The 19,359-nt window shown below is 48.4% G+C and overlaps 2 protein-coding genes across 3 annotated transcripts; one reads left to right on the top strand and one right to left on the bottom strand.

The window, feature by feature from the left end:
- Positions 1–2,412: 2,412 nt before the first annotated feature.
- On the bottom strand, positions 2,413–6,072 carry CEP19 (centrosomal protein 19). Its single transcript, XM_064165216.1, has 3 exons — positions 5,922–6,072; positions 5,076–5,274; positions 2,413–3,983 (listed from the first exon to the last, which is right to left on the bottom strand). Exons 2-3 carry the CDS (start codon positions 5,263–5,265, stop codon positions 3,622–3,624), a joined length of 552 nt encoding a protein of 183 aa, XP_064021286.1. The 5' UTR covers positions 5,266–5,274; positions 5,922–6,072; the 3' UTR covers positions 2,413–3,621.
- A 221-nt stretch (positions 6,073–6,293) lies between these two features.
- PIGX (phosphatidylinositol glycan anchor biosynthesis class X) lies at positions 6,294–18,532 on the top strand. Of its 2 annotated transcripts, none has more exons than XM_064165215.1 (6): positions 6,294–6,394; positions 7,615–7,678; positions 8,924–9,065; positions 10,051–10,264; positions 11,441–11,541; positions 17,066–18,532. In XM_064165215.1, exons 1-6 carry the CDS (start codon positions 6,319–6,321, stop codon positions 17,162–17,164), a joined length of 696 nt encoding a protein of 231 aa, XP_064021285.1. In that variant the 5' UTR covers positions 6,294–6,318; the 3' UTR covers positions 17,165–18,532. The 2 variants fall into 2 exon arrangements, with proteins under 2 accessions (XP_064021285.1, XP_064021283.1); XM_064165213.1 differs by lacking the exon at positions 17,066–18,532 and adding an exon at positions 13,460–15,504.
- Positions 18,533–19,359: the final 827 nt, after the last annotated feature.

Below are 19,359 nucleotides of genomic sequence, written 5' to 3'. Positions count from 1 at the left end.
CAAGCTGGTGTGGGGCCAGCAGTGATGCTGGGGCAGGTGTGGTAGAAGCCCAGGCTGGCAGCAGGGCAGCATCCTTCTTGGCACAGCTGTGGGGACAAGGCCTGGAGCCATCAGTGAGCCTTGCATGGTGACTGCCTGGACAGACCACACTGGAGCAGCCAGCAGCACCACTGGGGCCAAGTGCAGGCACAGCTCTGGAAACTCCACTGCTAAATCTGTCTCAGGAGTCAGCTGCTTTCTGGTCCTGTTTTAGACTGAAATAGCCAAAACCAGATCAGGCCCTGGCTGGGGAATCCCTCAGCTTGTCTTAGCCATTCTTTTGCCCATAAGCAGCATGCCTGAAGGATAACAAGTTACCTACTGAGGTGCTGGAGTGTGTCTAGAGAAGGGCAGCAAAGCTGCTGGAGGGCCTGGAGAACGATTCTGGTGAGGAGCATCTGAGGGAGCTGGGGTTGTTCAGTCTGGAGAAAAGGAGGCTCAGGGGAGACCTCATTGCCCTCTACAGCTACCTGAAAGGAGGTTGCAGTGAGGTGGAGGTCATTCTCTTTTCCCCAGTCACAGGTGATAGAATTTCTTCCCTGCAAGGTTGCTCAGGCTTTGGGACAGGCTGCCCAGGGAGGTAGTAGAGTCACCATCCCTGGAGGTGTTCAAGGAACGTGTGGATGTGGCACTTTGGGACATGGTTTAATGGCCATGGTGGTGTTGGTTGGACTCGATGATCTTAGAGGGCTTTTCCAACCAAAATGATTCTGTGACTCTATAAATATGTCCCTGTGAGATGTTCTCCAACAGGTCTGCACTAGCACTGGGTACCGTGGCCAGGTTTTGGTTTCTCCCTGCTGGCAGGGTGAGCAGGGTGCCCCTGTGAGCACCCTTCTCCCTGGGGCCCTTTGCTTCTGCAGTGGGTGCTGGGTCTGGCCTCAGGGGGTGGATGCACAGCCACTGCTTCTGCTTTTGAGAGGGCTGTGGGGTGCAGCCATGGGTGCACATGTAGGCAGCGACCCAGGCACCTGGCACTGCCTGGAGCATGGATCAGAAGTGGGTGTTTGTGCTTACACTGAGCCCATGCAGGGGACAGTCAGCACTGCTAGAGCTGGGATATTAGGGCAGCAAGATGAGCTTCCACTTACAGAGTGGCTGATGTTCTTACAAAGCTGCTGTTCATACCAGAGCCAGACTGCACTGGGCTGGAAGAGACCCCCAAAGGTCATCTTGTCCAACCTCCTTGCAGTCAGCAGGGACACCTCCAAGTAAATCAGGTTGTCCAGAGACACACTGAGTCTGATTTTGAATGTCTCCAGGGGTGGGACCTTCACTACATCCCTGGGCAACCTGTTCTGGTATTTTACCACTCTCATTGTGAAGAACTTCTTTCTAAGTCCAGCCTAAATCTACCCTGCTCCAGTTGCAAACCATTGCCCCTCATCCTATCACTACAAACCCTTCTAAACAGTCCCTCCCCAGCCTTCTGCAGGTGCCCTTCAGATACTGAAATGTAGCTGTAAGGTCTCCTGGAGCCTTTTCTTCCTGAGCCAACTGAGTCAGGAACTTTTTTTCCTTTTCATTTATTTTTTTGGCAAGTGAGGCATTGGCTTCCATTTCTGTTCTGAGCTGGAGCCTCTGTTGGACAAACATAAGCTCACTCATCTTCTCCAGCAACAACAACATCCAGTGGTTTAACTGCCACTCATTTCAGACTCTTCACAGAGCTGACGCTAACTTCAGTGTGTAGGAGGAGAGCTCATCCAAACTCTTCTGTGCTCAGGTATCATGTCTTATTGATAAAATGGACATATTGTAATCAATTTGTGGTTGCCAGAAGGAAGAAAGGAACTAAACTAGTCTTGGAGGCAATGTAGAACTCCTCTTAGTTACCTCAAGCATCAGTCTCTTGGAAGCTACTCAAGTCAGGATGAAGGCCCACCCCAGTCACAACCCTGCCAGCCCCCCAGGTTCAGAAGGCTAAAATCTGAGGAGGATAATTTCTGAAGAACCCTAATCTTAGTCCTTCAGTTCTTACAAGACAGCAGGATTCGGCTACTACATTCAGCTGAGGTAAAATGTGGGATGAAAAACTTCAGTGGGTAAGTAAAATACTTGTTTACAGAGATTAACTTCTCAGTGACCTTGAAAACATTACAGGGAGCTCCTTTGGCTGTGGCTTTGTCACATCAGGTTGTCCCTTTGAATGATTTCAAGTGAGCTGGGAACTGGAGCCTGGTGAGGCAGTAGGGGTAAAGGCTTTGTTTTGTTCTAAAGCAACTGCCAGCCTTTGTGACTTTATACCACACTGCTGTCTAAAATGCTGGCACAGCTGAAACAGCTTTCCAGAGCTAAGCACTTACTGAGAAAGCATCACCTCATAGTATCAGCAAACAAACCAGCTCACTTCAGCAGCTTGATACCACTGGATCTTCAAAAGCACTTCCAAGACTGCTTTATTTTCTATGTATTTCATTTCTGAAATGTGAGCATTTTTACTTGTGTAAGATAAAGCTGGAGATTTAAGGACCACTCAGGAAATGTCAGAGTGCCATGTTGACCTATCCAAACATACCAGTAAATAGTTAACACTCCAGCAAGTACTGACAAACACCATTTGCACCCAGTGAGCTTTGACCATTGCTGCCAAGATGTAAACATTGACCACTTCATGTTCAGTCCACACTGAGGAAGAAATCAGAGCCAAGCAAGCTGGTGTGGCTGTCAGCCAAAGCTGACTGAAGGGTCAAAATGTGCCCTCGTGGCCAAGAAGGCCAGCTGCATCCTGAGGTGCGTTAAGAAGTGTGTCCAGCAGGTCGAGGGAAGTTCTCCTCTCCCTCTACTCTGCCCTGGTGAGGCCACACCTGGAATACTGTGTCCAATTCTAGGCTCCACAATTCCAGTGAGACACAGAACTCCTGGAGCGAGTCCATAGGAGGCTACAAAGGTGCTGAGGGGACTGGAGCACCTCTGTGAGGGAAGGCTGAGAGACCTGGGGCTGTTTAGCCTGGAAAAGAGCAGCCTGAGGGGGGATTTTCTCAATGCTCATCAGTATCTAAAGGGTGAGGGGTACAAGCATGGGGCCAGACCCTTCCTAGTGGTGCCCGCTGATAGGACAAGGGGCAATGGGCACAAACTGGAACCCAGGAGGCTTCACTTGAACATAAGGAAAAAAATTCTTTGCTGTGAGGGTGCTGCAGCCCTGGAGCAGGCCACCCAGAGAGACTGTAGAGTTTTCTTCTCTAGATATACTCTAAATCCACATGGACATTGTAATCCTGGGCAGTCTGCTCTGGATGACCCTGCTTTAGAAAGGAGGTTGTACTACATGATTTCTGAAGTCCCTTCCAACCTCTACCATGCTGAGATTCTGTGAAAGATTAAATAGCTGGAAAAGACTAAACCACCAGTAAGTTCAGCTGCCCGAGTTCCATTTCATCAAGTCTGGCTTCTTAAATAAAGTTCACTTAAACCTGGATTTGCTGCAGCTCCTGAGGCCTTGGATGCTCCACAGCCAATGCAAAGTGTATCAGTGGTGTAAGCTGAGGACATGGTGGTGGGATATGTGTGCTGTCATCATTCTGTCAGGCCTGGGAGATTTGTCTCCAAACTGCTTATCCAATACATCTTTGTCCAGAATCAGATTTCTTCACCTGATTCCATGTCCCAGCCACAAGACTCCAGCTGTTCATCCTGTGGAAAATCAACTTCAATGTCGTAGACGAAATCTGGGTCATCCTTCTTCTTCCTGTTCTTTTCAAAGAGCTCATCCATGATGCTCTTCCTTTTGGCTAGTTCCCTGTCATCCAGTTTGTTCATGTCCTCTTCTGGGTCAATGGTCTCTTCCTGCTGAAACTTTTCCAAGCTCTCAGCCAGGCTCTGCCCTCCCAGGTGACCTTTCAGCAAACTGTACAGCTTCCGTAGCTGACGCAGTGAGACTCCTTCTAGGTAAGCCTTGTGCCGAGGGTTATTCTTCAGCTGCTCAGCAGCCAGGCTGCAGTCTAAAGAGAAAGCTACCATGGAGACTTACAGCTGCATGCAAATCTTTTCCTATGAATCCTCCTCTAAACTATCACAAGCAAGACCCCCAGACTTAGCAGAGCCACCACTCAGGTTAAGATGTAGCCTTGGGCTCCTCAGGGGAGAGAGTGTTATCCTAAAACAATCTCTCTTTGCATTCCCTGCATATTAGCAAGAAGTTACCCAGCTTCTGTCTCTTTGCAAGTACCTCAGTGGAGATTGAAGTAGAAGTGGGTGTTGGCCTCTTCTCCCTAGTAACAAGTGATAGGATGAGTTTTGGGCTCCCCAGTTGAAGAGGGACAGGGATCTGCTGGAGAGAGTCCAGCAGAGGGCTATGAGGATGATTAGGGGACAGGAGAGCATGGCTGATGAGGAGAGGCTGAGGGACCTGGGTCTGCTTAGTCTGAAAAGAAGACTGAGAGGGGATTTAATATATGTTTATAAACACCTGAAGGCTGTCCAGGAGTGGGGGGGACAGGCTCTGGTCACTGCTCCCTGGGATAGGACAAGGAGCAAGGGGTGTAAATTGCAGCAAAAGAGGTTCTGCCTCAACACAAGAGGGAACTTCTTTACTGTAAGGGTCACAGAGCACTGGAACAGGCTCCCCAGAGAGGTTGTGGAGTCTCCTTCTCTGGAGACTTTCAAGGCCTGTCTGGATGTGCTCCTCTGTGATCTGTGTTAGATAGCATTGTCCTGCTCTGGCAGGGGGGTTGGACTGCATGATCTCCTTGGGTCCTTTCCAACCCCTAGCATCCTGTGAGCCTGTGAGCCTGTGAAATGGCCTCAAGTTGCCCCAGGGGAGGTTTGTGTTGGAGGTGAGGAACAATTTCTTCCCTGAAAGGATTGTCCAGCCTTGGAACAGGCTCCCCAGGGCAGTGATGGACTCCCCATCCCTGAAGGTATTTAAGGGCCATGTAGATGTGGTGCTAAGTGACACAGTTTAGTGATGACCTAGAGTTCAGCCAGAAGATGTTAAAAACCTCTTCTAACTGGAACAATTCTATGATTCTGTGCTGTTGCCTTCCACTGCATCTGGAAGGGACTTGGGGAATGCCACAATTAACACATCCCACCTGAGAACTTGGAGAAGTTTCTGACAGGCATGATGCGCTGGCGAGTCTTGTCCTTGTTGTCTTCTTTGTAGATCAGGACAATGGCAGGAGGCTGAAAGCAGATGCCACACTTCCTTGCAGTGTAAGTCATCCCAGTTCTTGCTGCAGGCTGAAGTGTGGTCAGCTTTATCAAAGGTGTCCCCAGCACCATCAAAGCTCACTGAAAAACAGGGAAAGAAAAAGTGTGAGCGGTCTCTGGATGCAGTGTTGGAGTTGTGCAAAAACAAAGAGCCAGGGTGGAAGTCCTCCAGTGTCAGCAGAAATGTCCCCGGAGGCAGAGGGGAGACCTTCTGGCTCTCTGCAACTCCCCGACAGGAGGTGGGAGTGAGGTGGGCGTCGATTTCTCCTGCCTGGTGGCAGGACGAGAGAAAATGGCCTCAAGTTGCACCCAGGGAGGTTTCAGTTGGATTGTAAAAGAGACTTCTTCACTGAGAGAGCTCTCAAGCGGTGAGACAGGCTGCCTAGAGAGGCGGTGGCATCCCCAGCCCTAGGGGTGTTTCAGAGAGACAGGTAAGTGGTGCTGAGTGACTTGGTTCAGCGTCAGATGTGGCAGGCAGTGGTTGGACTCGATCCTGAAGGTCTCTTCCAAGTGGAACGACTCCATGAAACAGGCAGCCCAGCCCTTTGCCCTGCCGGCCTCTGTGCAGCAGCAGCACTACTGCTGTTAGAAAGCCACCGCTTGCTTGCAGCGAACGAGCGCTCGGGGCTCTGCTTGCTGGAGGTCTCAGCGTTGAAAGAGAAGCCGAGCAGGCTGGTGTCGGTTTGTCCTTCCTGCCTCCCGACTCTCCCCCCTTCTCCTCAGCTCACCTCATGCACGGCGGGCCCGGCTAGGAAGGCGCCTCTCGGGCGGCAGCGGCGGCCTCCTGCCGGTGTCGGAGCGCCAGGCGCAGCCGAGCCCCGCAGCGCTCCGGGGCCGCTGCCCGCCTGGTTGCCGTGGCTACGGCCGAGCCGCCGCAGTCCTCCTCCCGCAGGCTCCCTCCCGGGCTGCCCGCGCCAGTGCCTGCGAGACGCGGCGGCTGCTCACCGGCCCCCGCCGCTGCCAACGCTCACACGGGATGGGGCAGTGGCGAGGCTGAAGCGCCGGGGCAGCGCTTAGCAGCGGATCCGACCGGCGCCGCGGAGCCAGGGGCGGACACAGGCCTCGGGGGCCAGGCGGGACGCAGGTCGCCCGGGCCGGGAGCGGGGCCGTGGCAGCAGGCCTGCCATGGCGGGGGGGTGGCGGCAGCGGAGAGCCGGGGCGCTGCTCCGCGCTGGGCTGGCCGCGCTCCTCTGTGCCCTCCGTAAGTGCCGGCCCGGCCTGCCCGCCGAGCGGCGGCTCCCTGCGGGCCCGGCGAAGGGGCCAGCGGCAGCCAGGCCTGCGGGCGGCTCCCCCGGGGGTGTGCAGGGCTGCTGCAGGCCCTTCAGCTCGGCCGGGAACTGCTCGGCAGAGAAAGACTGGGGGTGCTGGTGGGCAGTGACCGAGCGTGAGCCGGTGTGTGCCCAGGTGGCCAAGAAGGCCAGCAGCAGCCTGGACTGGCTCAGTAATAGTGTGGCCACCAGGACCAGGGCAGTGATTGTTCCCTTGGGTCAGCACTGGTGAGGCAGTGCCTTGAGTACTGGGTTCAGTTTTGGGCCTTCACTCCGAGGACATTGAAGTGCTGGAGCATTTCTAGAGCAAGGCAACATTGCTGGTGGAGAGTCTGGAGAACAGGAGTGGTGAGGAGCAGCTGAGGCAGCTGGGCAGAAACAGAGACCGAAGGGAGGCCTTGCTTGCAATTCCCTGAAAGCAGGTTAGAGTCAGGAGGTGTCAGTCGCTTTTCCCAAGTAACAAGTGATAGGATGAGAAGAAAAGGCCTTAAGTTGCACCAGGGTAGATTTAAGTTGTACCTTAGAAGAAACATCTTCCCTGAAAGGGTTCTCAAATCCTGGAACAGGCTGCCCAGGGAGATGTTCAGTCTCCATCCCTGGAGGTGTTTAAAGGGCACAGAGATGCAGATTTGGTAGAGTTAGAGAATAGTTAGACTCAGTGATCTTGAAGATCTTTTCCAATCAAAACACATCTATGATTTTAAGTTGAGGTTTCAGACAGTGCCAGGTGATTAAAGCCAGTGGTGAACCTCAGTGTGTGGCCAAATGCCTTGGTGAGGTCCCTGTTTCTGCAGTATGCTGTACCATGCTCTGCCCTACTCATCACTGCTGCTTGATGCCAGCCTCGAGCACCTGGGTTCTGCTGTACTGACATCAAATGGGTGGGGGCATCTTGCCCAGGCTTTCATTTTGAATGTTCACACATGTGTGGAGCTGCATATGACTGCTGCCTTGGAGGGCTGGGTTCTGGATTTGGGAAGCACATCTCTGTTAGGGATTCATGAATGCAGCTGTTGATGACAGTGAAATAATGTCTCTCTGCTGCTGTGAGGGGCTTTGCAGATAATGTGTTTTATGGATTGTACAGCTTCACTTGTTAAAGCTGACTGCCTGTGTGATAATTCCATGTGCTGTTCTTTCCATGCTGTCTTAGATGTGCAGGCTGCTTGTCAGGATGTGACGATCACGCAGGAGCTGCTGAAAGAGGGGTTTCACAGGTAAGTTATCTCCCTGGTGCTGCATCAGAATAATCTGCTGGGGAACTCTATTCATAAAGGAGCTTCTTTTCTTGTACACAATTCTATCAGCTCCCTGAGCCATGATCTGTAGGCACAGCTGGACACTAAGGGATGTATTAGCATGATGAAGCAATTAGTGATTATCAGCTCTAGTGGAGGAAGATCAGGAGACCCCATTCTGAGGTCTATCTGGAAGCCATTGATAGTTCTGAGATGATAACAAAGAACTCACCTTAGAACTGCCAGTGGCTCTGCTGCCATCCAGCATGACCTGGAGAGGCTGGACAGTTGGACAGGGAGAACCTAATGAAATCCAAGCAGTGCAAGTGGAGAGTCCTGCACCTGCACAGGAGGAGTACAGGTTCAGGACTGACCTGGTGGAGAGCAGCCCTGGGGAAAAGGACCTGGGAGTTCTGGTGGAGAACAGGCTGACCATAAGCCAGCAATGTGCCCCCACAGCCAAGGCCAATAGCACGCTGGGGTACATGAAGAAGAGAGTGGCCAGCAGGTCACAGGTGGTTCTCTTCTCCCTCCACTCTGCCCTAGTGAGGCCTCATCTGGAGTACTGCATCCAGTTCTGGGCTCCCCAGTTCAAGAAGGGCAAGGTCCTACTGGAGAGGTTGCAGCAGAGAGCCACTGAGATGAGGAGGGGAATAATCTGCTTTTTAAGGAAAAGCTGAGGGAGCTGGAGAAGAGCAGCCTGAGGGGAGGGTCTCGTTCATGCTCATCAATAGTTAAAGGGCAAGAGTTGGCGGTGCCCAGTGACAGAACAAGGGCAATGGACACAAATGGAACCCAAGAGGTTCCATGTAAACATGAGGGAAAAAATCACTTTGAGGATGGCAGAGCAGTGCAGCAGGCTGCCCAGAGAAATTGTGGAGTCTCCTTCTCTGCAGGCATTCCAAACCCACCTGGACTTGTCCCTGTGTGATTGACTCTGGGTGATCCTGCTCTAGCAGTGGGGGTCGACTTGATCTTCAGAGGTCCTTTTCATCTCCTACCATTCTGTGAAGTGAAACTTCATTTTGGTGGTGGATATGGAGTTAGGGTGAACTACCCTCATCCTAACCAGAGAATGGCAGCCTGGCTCAAGAGGGAACTGATTTCTGAATTTGTTGGATGTGGTATGTGAGAGCTGCCTGCCCCTCACCTCTGCACTTGTTGGGGTTGTGCCATTGTTTGAAGTGCTTGTATTAATGTTTTGCTCCTGGTACTTGTTTGAAGGGACCTGCTGCTGAAGGTAGAACTTGGTGTAGTGGGGAAGGATACAGGAGGATGCACTGTGGCAGCTAGAACTCATCTTCCACCAGGAATTTATGTGGATCCCTATGAGCTGGCATCACTGCAGCAGCAGAATTTAACAAAGGTAACAACTCCAAACCTAAGTCACCTGGAAGGTACTCAGATAAGGATGAGCACGCTCAAGTATATGGCATCTCTGGTCGTTACCTGGGTTGTTGAGCCAAGATGATTAATTCCTTTTCCTGGAAGGAGATGCCACACAGTATCATCTGTGTGACATCACATTGTACCTCTCAGCTTGATCAGCATCACCCAGTCCAGGCCATTTTGTGTTCTCTGGTGCTGCTAGTTCTACATGTTGATGTGCATGCCAAGGAGCTGCTGTGACTGCTCAGCCCTAGATGAGCAACTATGGTGAAAGCACTTCAGGTCAAGAAGACAGAAGCTTAACACCAACAAAAGTGATGGTGGGCTTCAAGTGGTGTGCTGCACACTCAGAGAGAGTAGCTTCACAGCTTCATTTCCATCACAGCTTTGAAGGTTGCTTGTGGTCTTTGCTTAATGCTTTTGGTAGAAAGATGTGCTAAGGCTGTGGATTTCAGGCAATGTCTTTAGCTGCTTAATTCAGGTAAAACAGAGATGTAAACACTCTGAGTGGCTTCTGCTTCCCGATTGGAGTGGTTGAATATCTGTCTCTGCAGGTGTTTTAGAGAGGCAGAGATGTGGTGCTAAGGGATGTGATTTAGCACCAGCCTTGGTAGAGCTAAAGAATGGTTGTACTTGATCCTAAAGCCATAATGATTCTGTGATCATTAAGCTGATGCCTCTTATGTTGAGATATGGGCATAGTTGCACTGTAAACTTCTCACACAGGACCTGAAAAGGTATTTTGGAACAGCTGAAGAACAGAATTTACAACTTGATCTTCCCGACCATGAAATCAGTCCCAGTGTTTGAAATAAAATGAAGAGAAATAGTTTTCCCTCCTGATGCTGCAGTAGGTTACCACCACAGACAGTGGCCTCCATGCACAAAATGTCCATTCTTCCCCTGCCCCCTCTTATGCTGATTGTGATCACAACCACATCTGGATCTTTCTCCACTTGCAGGCAGTATTACTTCCTGATGTCATTGATGTGGAGGCTCCTGAGTACTTAGCCACAGATGTTCTTGTTCTCCTGTACATGGAAGCAGACCCTGGTTGCTCCAGCTGTTTTAGAGCTGCCTTGCCCGTGCACGGGCGGTACCATCAGCCTGCAGAAGACAGCGAGAAAGCGTTGGTTGTTCTGAAGAACCCAGAAGTACTGGTCTGCTGCTGTGACAGTGAGATTCTTGTCATGTCTTCTTCTGGGGAGAGAGGAATAACCATGGGAGCCCGGAGCTTGGAATCTATTCTTTGTCTTGTGGAGTTAGTCATGTGAACACAAGAGGATGAGGGTGGCCCTGATAAAGCCCATGCTGCCTCCCTCTCTGAATGCCACTGCTGCCTAGCCGAAGGCAGATTACTTGTCAACAGACTTGTTGGTGTTGCCCTGTGCATTCTGCCCTTGTACTGTAGCTGGCTGCTGGGGCTCTTTTGCCTGCTTGTTACAGTCCTGGCAGGCTCTGGTTTGTTAAAGGTCAACTGCTCAGATGACATTTCCACAGTGTTTCTCTTGAGCTGAAGCCATGAAGGCTGTATTTGATATTCACTGTCACACATTCAATCAAAGCATTTCTAACACTTTCTTCCTGCATTGCCTATATAAAAGGATTGACTGTAGAAAACTATATGCCTGATGGCTGGAGTCTTGGACTCCTGTGAAAGAAGAACTAACAAGGAATATTTTATGTTGTATGAACAATGAAATCCTCAATTTTTGGCTACAAATTGTATTTCCTTTCACAAAATCATTCTAGCTGCCAAGTCAAACGTGCTAATGATTCTCAGCTCCTTTATCTTTGCTAGCATGTTATATGAGCCATGATTTTCTGGGATGAACTGACAGGCAGGGAAGGCTGCCTTATCAGTTAAAAAAATGAGTGTGAAATCTTCCAACTTTCTTGCTACATTTACTATTTATGAGCAGGAAACCATATTTAGTGTGAATATGAAAGCTTTTGAAGTATTGGAGGGGGATTCTTGCACATGGTAATAGGAGACCAACAACCTTTGTTTTGTGGGAAAAGAAATTATGTCTGAAGTTGAGTGGTCCACAGGCCAGTGATGAATTCTCTGGCCCATTAAGGATAGAAGGGTCAAAATACCACAGGTGTGAGATTCTTTCTTGGGTACCACAGTATTGGGAAGGGAAGTGTTGCAAAATTCCTGGAAAGCACTGCTTAGAACCATAAAGGTTGCTGGCACATTTCTGTCAGGGCTTTTTCACCTATTGGATTTCAGGGAGTAGATTCTGTCAGGCTATTGAGGGGGAAAAGATATCCTCATTTGGAGAGGTCTTGCAGGCTGTATTGCTTCATCCCATCTGGATCCTGCTGATGCGTGACTCTCTTCCATAGGTGGTCTGTCAGCAGAGTGTTGGAAGCCTGCTGAAGTGGAAGCTCCCTGTTCAGGCAAAACCAGTGGTTCATGCCAGTGGTACAGCATACCACACAAACCTGTGAGTTCTTATTTCTGGTGGGAATTCTTGAGTCTTCTTTAACAATTGCTGCCTTCTTTCTGTGATCAGGAAAGCTGGGCTCTCTGCTCATTATCTGGGTAGCACAGGAATTAATCTATAAACTATCAGTTGTGTCATTGTTCTTTAGAGAGGCTCTCTTCTTCCTTTCTGGAATGGCTTTTAATGAGTGTTCTCCTGCCCTTTTGACATGCCTGTAGTCCCTCTGCTGTTCTTCTAGTCCTTTATGGTGGCTTCTCACCTTTTTTTTATAGCTTACTGTCTTGGTTCTAGTTTAAATTTCCCAGAGACTCAAAATATAGCTAACAAAACCAACACAATAATAGGATGCTTTCCACTCTTCCCACCCCTTTTTAGAAAGAAAGGAATTATATGTAGAGAGGAAGAGGGTAAAACACCACACCCAAACAAATAGTCTTGCTTCAGTTTGGAAGTTAAAAGAAAAAAAACTTTAGGAATAAATAAAAGGTACTCGAGGTAGGGGAGCTACAAAGAGGTATAGGGAAGGAAAACAAGATAGAAAATATATACAACCAGGTTAATGGCAGTGAATAGAGGTAGAATCAGGATTTATCTGTGATGTGGTAAAAACAGGAGCATCAGGAGCAAAGGTGATGCTAGCAGGCAGGGAGGTGAAAGAGAGCAACAAACGGGAGGCTCCTCTGTTTATAGGGGGCTAGACAGAGAGTGGGAATGGGTTAACCACTACACCTGGAGTTAGGTTCGGACCCATTCTGAGGAGGAGTCAGGAGGACCTGGGGTCAGGTTCAAGACCACCCTAGGAGGGTTAACCCTTTACACTTAGTTGGAATTTTAGTATGTAAGTGGCAGTGGTCATATTAAGGTGTTTGCAAAATAGGTGTTTCAGAGGAGTAGCAAAGTGGGAAACTACTTTATAAACAAACTAAAGGAGAGGTAAAACCCCAAAGCTTGAAGGGTTAACATCTTAAAAAAAAACCACTTCTGTCTGTCTGGTTGTTACCTGAGTAACAGGTAAAGTTTATTTTGTGTTGCAAACCAAGGGAACCAGCACGTGGCCCAACAACTGCCTTTGGTATTTAGAAGGGTTGCAGGAGTGTAGAGATTCAGAAATAGCACTAAGCTGTCTCATAACAAATGTGTTTGGTTTCTAACACACATGCCTTTCTATATTTAAGACACAGGCAGGCATCTAAGGGTATCTGCAGCTCTTGTCTGAAAAGGTTTTGGAGCTTTCTGCATCACAGAGCTCTTCCCCTTGGAGGAAGCTGGCTTCTCATTGATCTGTGAAATGCTCATCCTAAGAGCTTCCTTCTTCAGTACAGATCCTCTGTGGCACACCTGTTGAAAGAGCAGAGATACAGAGGATCTCAATGGCTAAGATTTAAAATGGTAGCTGATAATTTGTGGAGCTCTGTACTGCAGGAGTGGCTGGTGCTCCATTGGCTGGAAATTGAAAGGTGAAGCACCATCCTGATTCTGATACTGAATTCAGAAGCCTTAGTAAAGGGCTAATTAAATAGTGGTCTAGTTACTACTCCTCTAAATTAGAGTCAGAAAAAGACACCTTGTTAAAACATAGACTTTTAGAATGGTTTTGGTTGGAAAAGCCCTCTAAGATCATCGAGTCTGTTCTCTAACTGCCAAGGCTAAAACCATGTCCTTCAGCACCACATCTCTGCCTCTTTGAAACACCTTCAGGGATAAGGATTCAACTATCTCCCTGGGCAGCCTGTCCCAGTGTTCGAGAACCCTTTCAGTCAAGAAGTTTCTTCTAATGTCCAACCTAAACCTCTCCTGGGGCAATTTGAGGCCATTTCCTCTCATCTTAACACTTGTTACTATGGAGAAGAGACTGCCCCCCACCTTGGTCCAACTTCCTTTCAGGTAATGCATGTAATCAATTTGTATTTCTTTGTAGGTATATGAGGAATCAATTCTGGAGGTTCCAGTGGGGCTTAGGCAGCACAGTTCCTTAGTGTGTGTCGTGACTCTTCTTGTCACAGTGCTCTGCTCCAGCCTGATTGTTGCAGCTGTATGCAAATATGGACACTTCTCCTTGATGAGTCCCTGAATGGAATGTCTGACCTCCATCCAGCAAAATGAACTGACAATTATATCACCTTCCTAAATGACTTCTATTCTACTCTTATTTATATCTTAATAACATGCAAGGGTCCCATAGTGGCCTAATTCTTACAAAGACCTTTCACACAGCACAAGACTGTTTCTGTGTGCTGTCAGTAGACAAAGCAGATGGAGGGTTGGAATAGCACTGCAAAAAGCTGGAAGGGCTGCTCCAGTCTCTATGCCCATTGCCACCCCCTGGCCCAGAGCTGCTTTAACTACAGTGTTGCCTCTTGCAGAAGTGTTTGTATTTCTTGAATTTAAACCAATAGACTCAGGGATTGGTTATTAAGGGTATGAAAAACATTAGGTAGTCATTAAAGTTTCTGAATTTTAAGTTTGCTGTCCCAGAAGGGTTATGTATGAATTTGTGAAGCAATGTTCTGTGTTTGCTTGGGACAGGAGAAGGCTTAAATAACCTCTCCCATTCTAGCTGGGAGAGATTAGCTGCTCTTTGTCAAATTAGAGTTAAAAGAGTTTAGAAAATTTGAAGTAAATTTAACTGTATTTCAGAAGCAGGAAAGGGAATATTTTGAAGACTTGCATTCAGCCATCAGAACTGTTGACAAATGCAAGGAAATGGAGAGGAAATTACTTCATGGAAAACCTGAGTTGCTCTGACTTGACACAACAGCTCAGCTGCTGTTTCTAAGTGTCAGTAGGTGGCATTGTAAGCTTATGGTAATTCCGGGGACTGTCGGTGAAAGAAACAGATTTTACTGCCCATAAGCCGAGACTTAGTAAAAGGAGATGATTCAGGGAGTGTGTGTGTGGGGGGGAATCCATGAGAATTTTCATTTTTACATTCTGTTTGAGTGTTCTTTATGCAGCCAAGGCTTCTAATCAGCAAAAATGTCCTTTCATGGCTGTCTAGCTCTAGCTTCAGAATCCCTCAGACATCTCTTTCTGCTCTAATTCAATAGAGAGCTCGTCTTGTGACTTCACCCATGACAGGTTGGCAAGTGCTCTGACACTGGGCTCTTGTTTTCATGTGGCTGCACCAGTACTTCACCCACTACCACAGAGGAGTCATGCACTGCATGTGCTTGGGGGAAGGGAGGACTTACAGGAAAGGACTTTGAGGAGATTTGGTGGCCTGTTTAACCGTACTGGGGCAGCAAGGCTGCAGTCCAGTGTTGTAACACTCATCTCTGAGTGGGATTCTTAATTCCCAGTGCTGAGTTTGTTCCTCTGCTCTGTCTTGCACAGGTGAGTAACTATGTTGCAGTCTGACCCTTGGAATCCAGCATTGTAGACTGCCACACAGCTCTGGCAGGTCTTTATCACCTGAAAGTTTTTTTAACATCAGGTAATGCCAGTTGACAAATCACAGGTTGAATTCCTTAGCTAAAGCAGGCTGCCTGAGATCACTGCCTAGAGAAGGGAATTGGAGATGCTCTTTGGACAAATGAGATAAAATCCTGTGAGGGGCAAAAATATGTACGTGGAGGATTTGGAAATCAGGGCAAGTGAGGCTATGAGAATGGAAACCCACATCAGTGGTATGGTGTTATAGGAGAAACTGAGTCAGGAGAGGCTTGAATTAGAAGGGGGTTAGCACTGTCAGTACTATGCAAATAGTTGATGTCAAGCACTAATTGCTTTGGTTGGCACAAAGTTTGCTAAGTGCATCTAAAATTTATCATCACACTGATGAGTTTTTCAGATGAAGGTGAGTAACAGTGGTTGTGGATAATGGGAAAGAATGAGAGAGATCACAACTCAGCAGACCATTTGGTTACAGTAACTAGCAAATATGTGCTGGGTTTCAATCCAAGTGTTTAATACAGTAGAGAAGTTTTTCTTTTCAAGCTGTAAATAAATCTAATAACCTTTGTAGATTCATAGATTCATTGAATGGTTTGGGTTGGAAGGGACCTTAAAGATCATCTAGTTCCAATCCCTCTGCCATGGGCAGGGACACCTTCCCAATAGACCAGGTTGCTCAAGGTTGCTTATTCAACCTGTCCTTGAACACTACCAGGGAGGGGGCATCCACAACCTCCTTGGGTAACCTGTTCAGCATCTCACCACCCTCACTGTCAAGAATTTCTTTCTAATCTCTCTTCTTCCAGCTCAAAGCCATTGTCCCTTGTACTGTCACTACAAGCCCTTGTAAAAAGTCCCTGCCCAGCTTTCTTCTGCACCTCCTTCAGGTACTGAAAGGCTGCTGTGAGGTACCACTGGAACCTTCTCCAGGCCCATGCCCATAGGGGAGGTGTTCCAGCCCTCTGATATCTTCATGGCCTCCTCTGGACCCTCTTTGAACACTTCCATGTCCTTCTTGTGCTGGGTACCCCTGAACTGGATGCAGTAGTCCAGGTGGGGTCTCAGTAGAGCAGAGGGGCAGAATCCCCTCCCTCATCTTACTGCTCACACTGCTTTTGATGCAGCCCAGCTTGTGGCTGCCTTCTGGGCTGCCAGTGACCATTGCTGGCTCATGTTGAGTTTGTCATCAACTGACATCCCCAAGTCCTTCTCTCTCCTGCTCTCAAGCCATTCTCTGCCCAGCCTGTATTTGTGCTTGGGGCTGCCCCAACCCAGGTGCAGGACCTTGTACTTGGCCTTGCTGAACTTCGTGAACTTGGCTTGGGCCCACTGCTCAAGCCTGTCCAAGTCCCTCTGGATGGCTTCCTTTCCTTCCTGCAGGTCAACACCACCACACAGATTGGTGTAACTTTTAGACTTGTTGAGGGTGCTTCAATCACACTGTCCATGTCATTGATAAAGTTGTTAAACAGCACTAGGTGTTAAATAGTAGGGGTGTTAAAAGCCATGGCAGCATTTAAGATGTTCTGAATGACAGATGAATGAGCATATCAAGACTAAGTCAAATAGAAACAACCCTCCTAGTCTGTTTAAAAAGATGTGATGGGGAAATGAGACAGAAAATAGGAGCAGGTTAAGGATTCTGAGTGGGTTTAGCAGTACAAGGCTGAAGCACCAAAGAGAAGTAAGGTCACCTTATATGGAAGGAAAATAGAGCTGAGGGAAGTGTCAAGTTCCGAGATCTGTGGTTTTTTGAGAGGTACATGAATTAGCAAAAACTTCATCCTGGGAGTTGAGTCAGAACAAGAAAGTAAAGCAATATGCAAAGAGAAGTAAAGTTGGTGGTGTTGCCTGCAGCAGGAAGCAGATGAGAGCTGCCTCCAGCAGCTGTAGTGGGGTCATTTTGGGCTACTCTTCCTGGAAGAATGGGGCTGAAATAAGGCAGCTGTGGAGGGGCAAGTCTTTTGTGACAACACAAAGTTTTTTGAGCAACACAAGATCAAAAGTCTTATTTGCACTTCATGCTTGGACCTGCGTGGAGGTTTGAGGCCTCTAGTGACTACCTGCCACTTACCCTAACAACCTTTAAGAAGAGAAGCTGTGTGGTGGATAGCCTCTTTTTTTCTGACAGGAAAATCAGATGTTGCTTCAAGCCTGGACTGAGAGAGGAGGTGAGGTCCAAGCTGCAGTGAAGGTGAATGCCTGGGCAAGGCTTCACCTGGAAGATTAAGTGTATCACAAGAATTTGGGGGGAGAAGTCTTGAGGGCATGTGTGCTGCTGTCTCACCTGTGTTACTATATTTCTTGGAACCTGGGCATCTGAGCTGTGGCTTAGGTAGCAAGAAGTGGCACCATGAGAATCTGCTCTGTGTCCTGCTGCTGTAGCTTTCATGGGTAATGCTGAACCTCGAGCTACATTTACTTTTGGGCCTGAGAAGTTGGTGGAAGAGTTAGTTGTCAGCTATCTTCATGTGAAAAAAGCCCCTTCCAGGCAAAAGGAAGAGAATGCACAACAGAGAGGAAGAACACAATACATAACCACCATGGTGCACTCAGACACCCTTCACAACCTCCTGGTTGCAGACCAAGCTGGCTACCACCAGCCCTGTTACTTCAGTGAGCCAGGACCAACCTCGAGGAGACACTGAAACATGGCATGAAGGCTCTGTGCTGTACTGAGCCCAACTGGCTTTCCTCACAAAAAAAAGCACTGAGGGAATAATCTCAAATTTAAATACCAGGAGAGACTGAAGCAAGGGGTGAAGAGGAGCCAGTTTAGAAATGGTGCACCTCTGTTTATCTAGAGTGGTGGGGGTTTGCCCCTGCAGCTGGCTCTAGCCCACTGACAAGGGTAGGACTGAATGATCACCAAAAATGAGGGCAGTTCTTATGAAACAGTGCATGAATAATTACTGAAAGACCACAGGTCTTGAGAAACAAGGAGGTAAGAAAAGCCTCCAAAGAGGAACTGTAGCTCTCTTGCTAAACAGAACATCTATACACTTGGCAAAATAAACAGGTTTAGTGGTTGAAGACTTAGCTGTAGATAAACTCTGTGCTTGGCATCTAACTGGCAGACCTTGTCTCTTGAGAATGCCTGCTCTTCAGCACACACCTTTTCCTGAATGCTGTATTTAAATCAACTTGAGGAGTGGAGTAAGCAATGAAAAAATATGCCTTAAATGGGATTTTCTGACCTGCAATGTCTAAGCCATGAGAGATTTGTGTGATTCAGAGCTTGCTCAGGTAAATCATCACTGTGTGCACCTGTATTTGCAAGTATGTCATAGAATCACAGAATTGCTCAGATTGGAAAAGAACTTTGAGTCAAATCATTAGCCTAACACTGAAAAGTCCTTGACTAAACCATGTCCCTCAGCACCACATCAGTGCAACTCTGAAACACCTCCAGGGATGGGTGTCAGTTACACCACTTCCCTGGGCCTCAGAACCCTTTCTGTGAAGAAATCCTTTCTCCTAGCCACCTGAACCTCCCCTGATGCAACTTGAGACTGTTTCCTCTTGCCCTATCACTTGTTACTTGGTTGAACAGACTGACTCATTATGTGTGATATCCAATATGTAATAAAATTAGAACACCTGATAGACTGGCATTAAGCACATCAGGCCACTAACTCCCCATGAGGGACACCAGCACTGCCTTCACACGGCATCATACACAACGGTGAGGGCTTGAAGTGACCTCTGGAAATCGTTTTGTCCAACCCCTTGCTAAGCAGGGTCACAATGTCCTGGCAGGTTTTGAATGACTCCAGAGAAAGAGACACCCACATCCTCTCCAGGCAGCCCGGTCCAGAGCTCCAGCACCCTGATAGGTTTTCCCTTGAATTCAAGGGGAACCTCCTGTGTTCAGGTGTGTGCTGCTGCCTCCCCTTGTGTCACCATGCAGGCGCCACTGTTTGTACGTACATACACACACACACAAAGCTTAGAATCATAGAATCAACCAGGTTGAAAGAGACCTCCAAGATCAGCCAGTCCAACCTAGCACCCAGCCCTGTCCAGTCAACTAGACCATGGCACTAAGTGCCTCATCCAGGCTTTGTTTGAACACCTCCAGGGATGGTGACTCCAACACCTCCCTGGGCAGCCCATTCCAATGCCAATCACTCTCTCTGGCAAGAACTTCCTACTAACATCCAGCCTGTACTTTGCCCGGCACAACTTGAGACTGTGTCCCCTTGTTCTATTGCTGGTTGCCTGGGAGAAGAGACCAATCCCCACCTGGCTACAACCTCCCTTCAGGTAGTTGTAGACAGCAATGAGCTCTGCCCTGAGCCTCCTCTTCTGCAGGCTGCACACCCCCAGCTCCCTCAGCCTCTCCTCACAGGGTTTGTGTTCCAGGCCCCTCACCAGCTTTGTTGCCCTTCTCTGGACACCTTCCAGCACCTCAACATCTCTCTT

Source organism: Pogoniulus pusillus, chromosome 26 (genome assembly GCF_015220805.1).
Source record: "Pogoniulus pusillus isolate bPogPus1 chromosome 26, bPogPus1.pri, whole genome shotgun sequence".
NCBI lineage: Eukaryota > Metazoa > Chordata > Aves > Piciformes > Lybiidae > Pogoniulus > Pogoniulus pusillus.
The sequence above is the reverse complement of the archived record's forward strand: the minus strand, read 5'-3'. Positions and strand labels throughout refer to the sequence as shown.

Coding starts and splice junctions, on each gene's coding strand:
- CEP19 (XM_064165216.1), bottom strand. CDS start 5,265: ATGGTGCTGGGGACACCTTTGATAAAGCTGACCACACTTCAGCCTGCA. Junction 3,984..5,075: donor AAACTTCTCCAAGTTCTCAG/GTGGGATGTGTT, acceptor CTTTCTCTTTAG/ACTGCAGCCTGGCTGCTGAG.
- PIGX (XM_064165213.1), top strand. CDS start 6,319: ATGGCGGGGGGGTGGCGGCAGCGGAGAGCCGGGGCGCTGCTCCGCGCT. Junction 6,395..7,614: donor CGCGCTCCTCTGTGCCCTCC/GTAAGTGCCGGC, acceptor ATGCTGTCTTAG/ATGTGCAGGCTGCTTGTCAG. Junction 10,265..11,440: donor ACTGGTCTGCTGCTGTGACA/GTGAGATTCTTG, acceptor TCTCTTCCATAG/GTGGTCTGTCAGCAGAGTGT.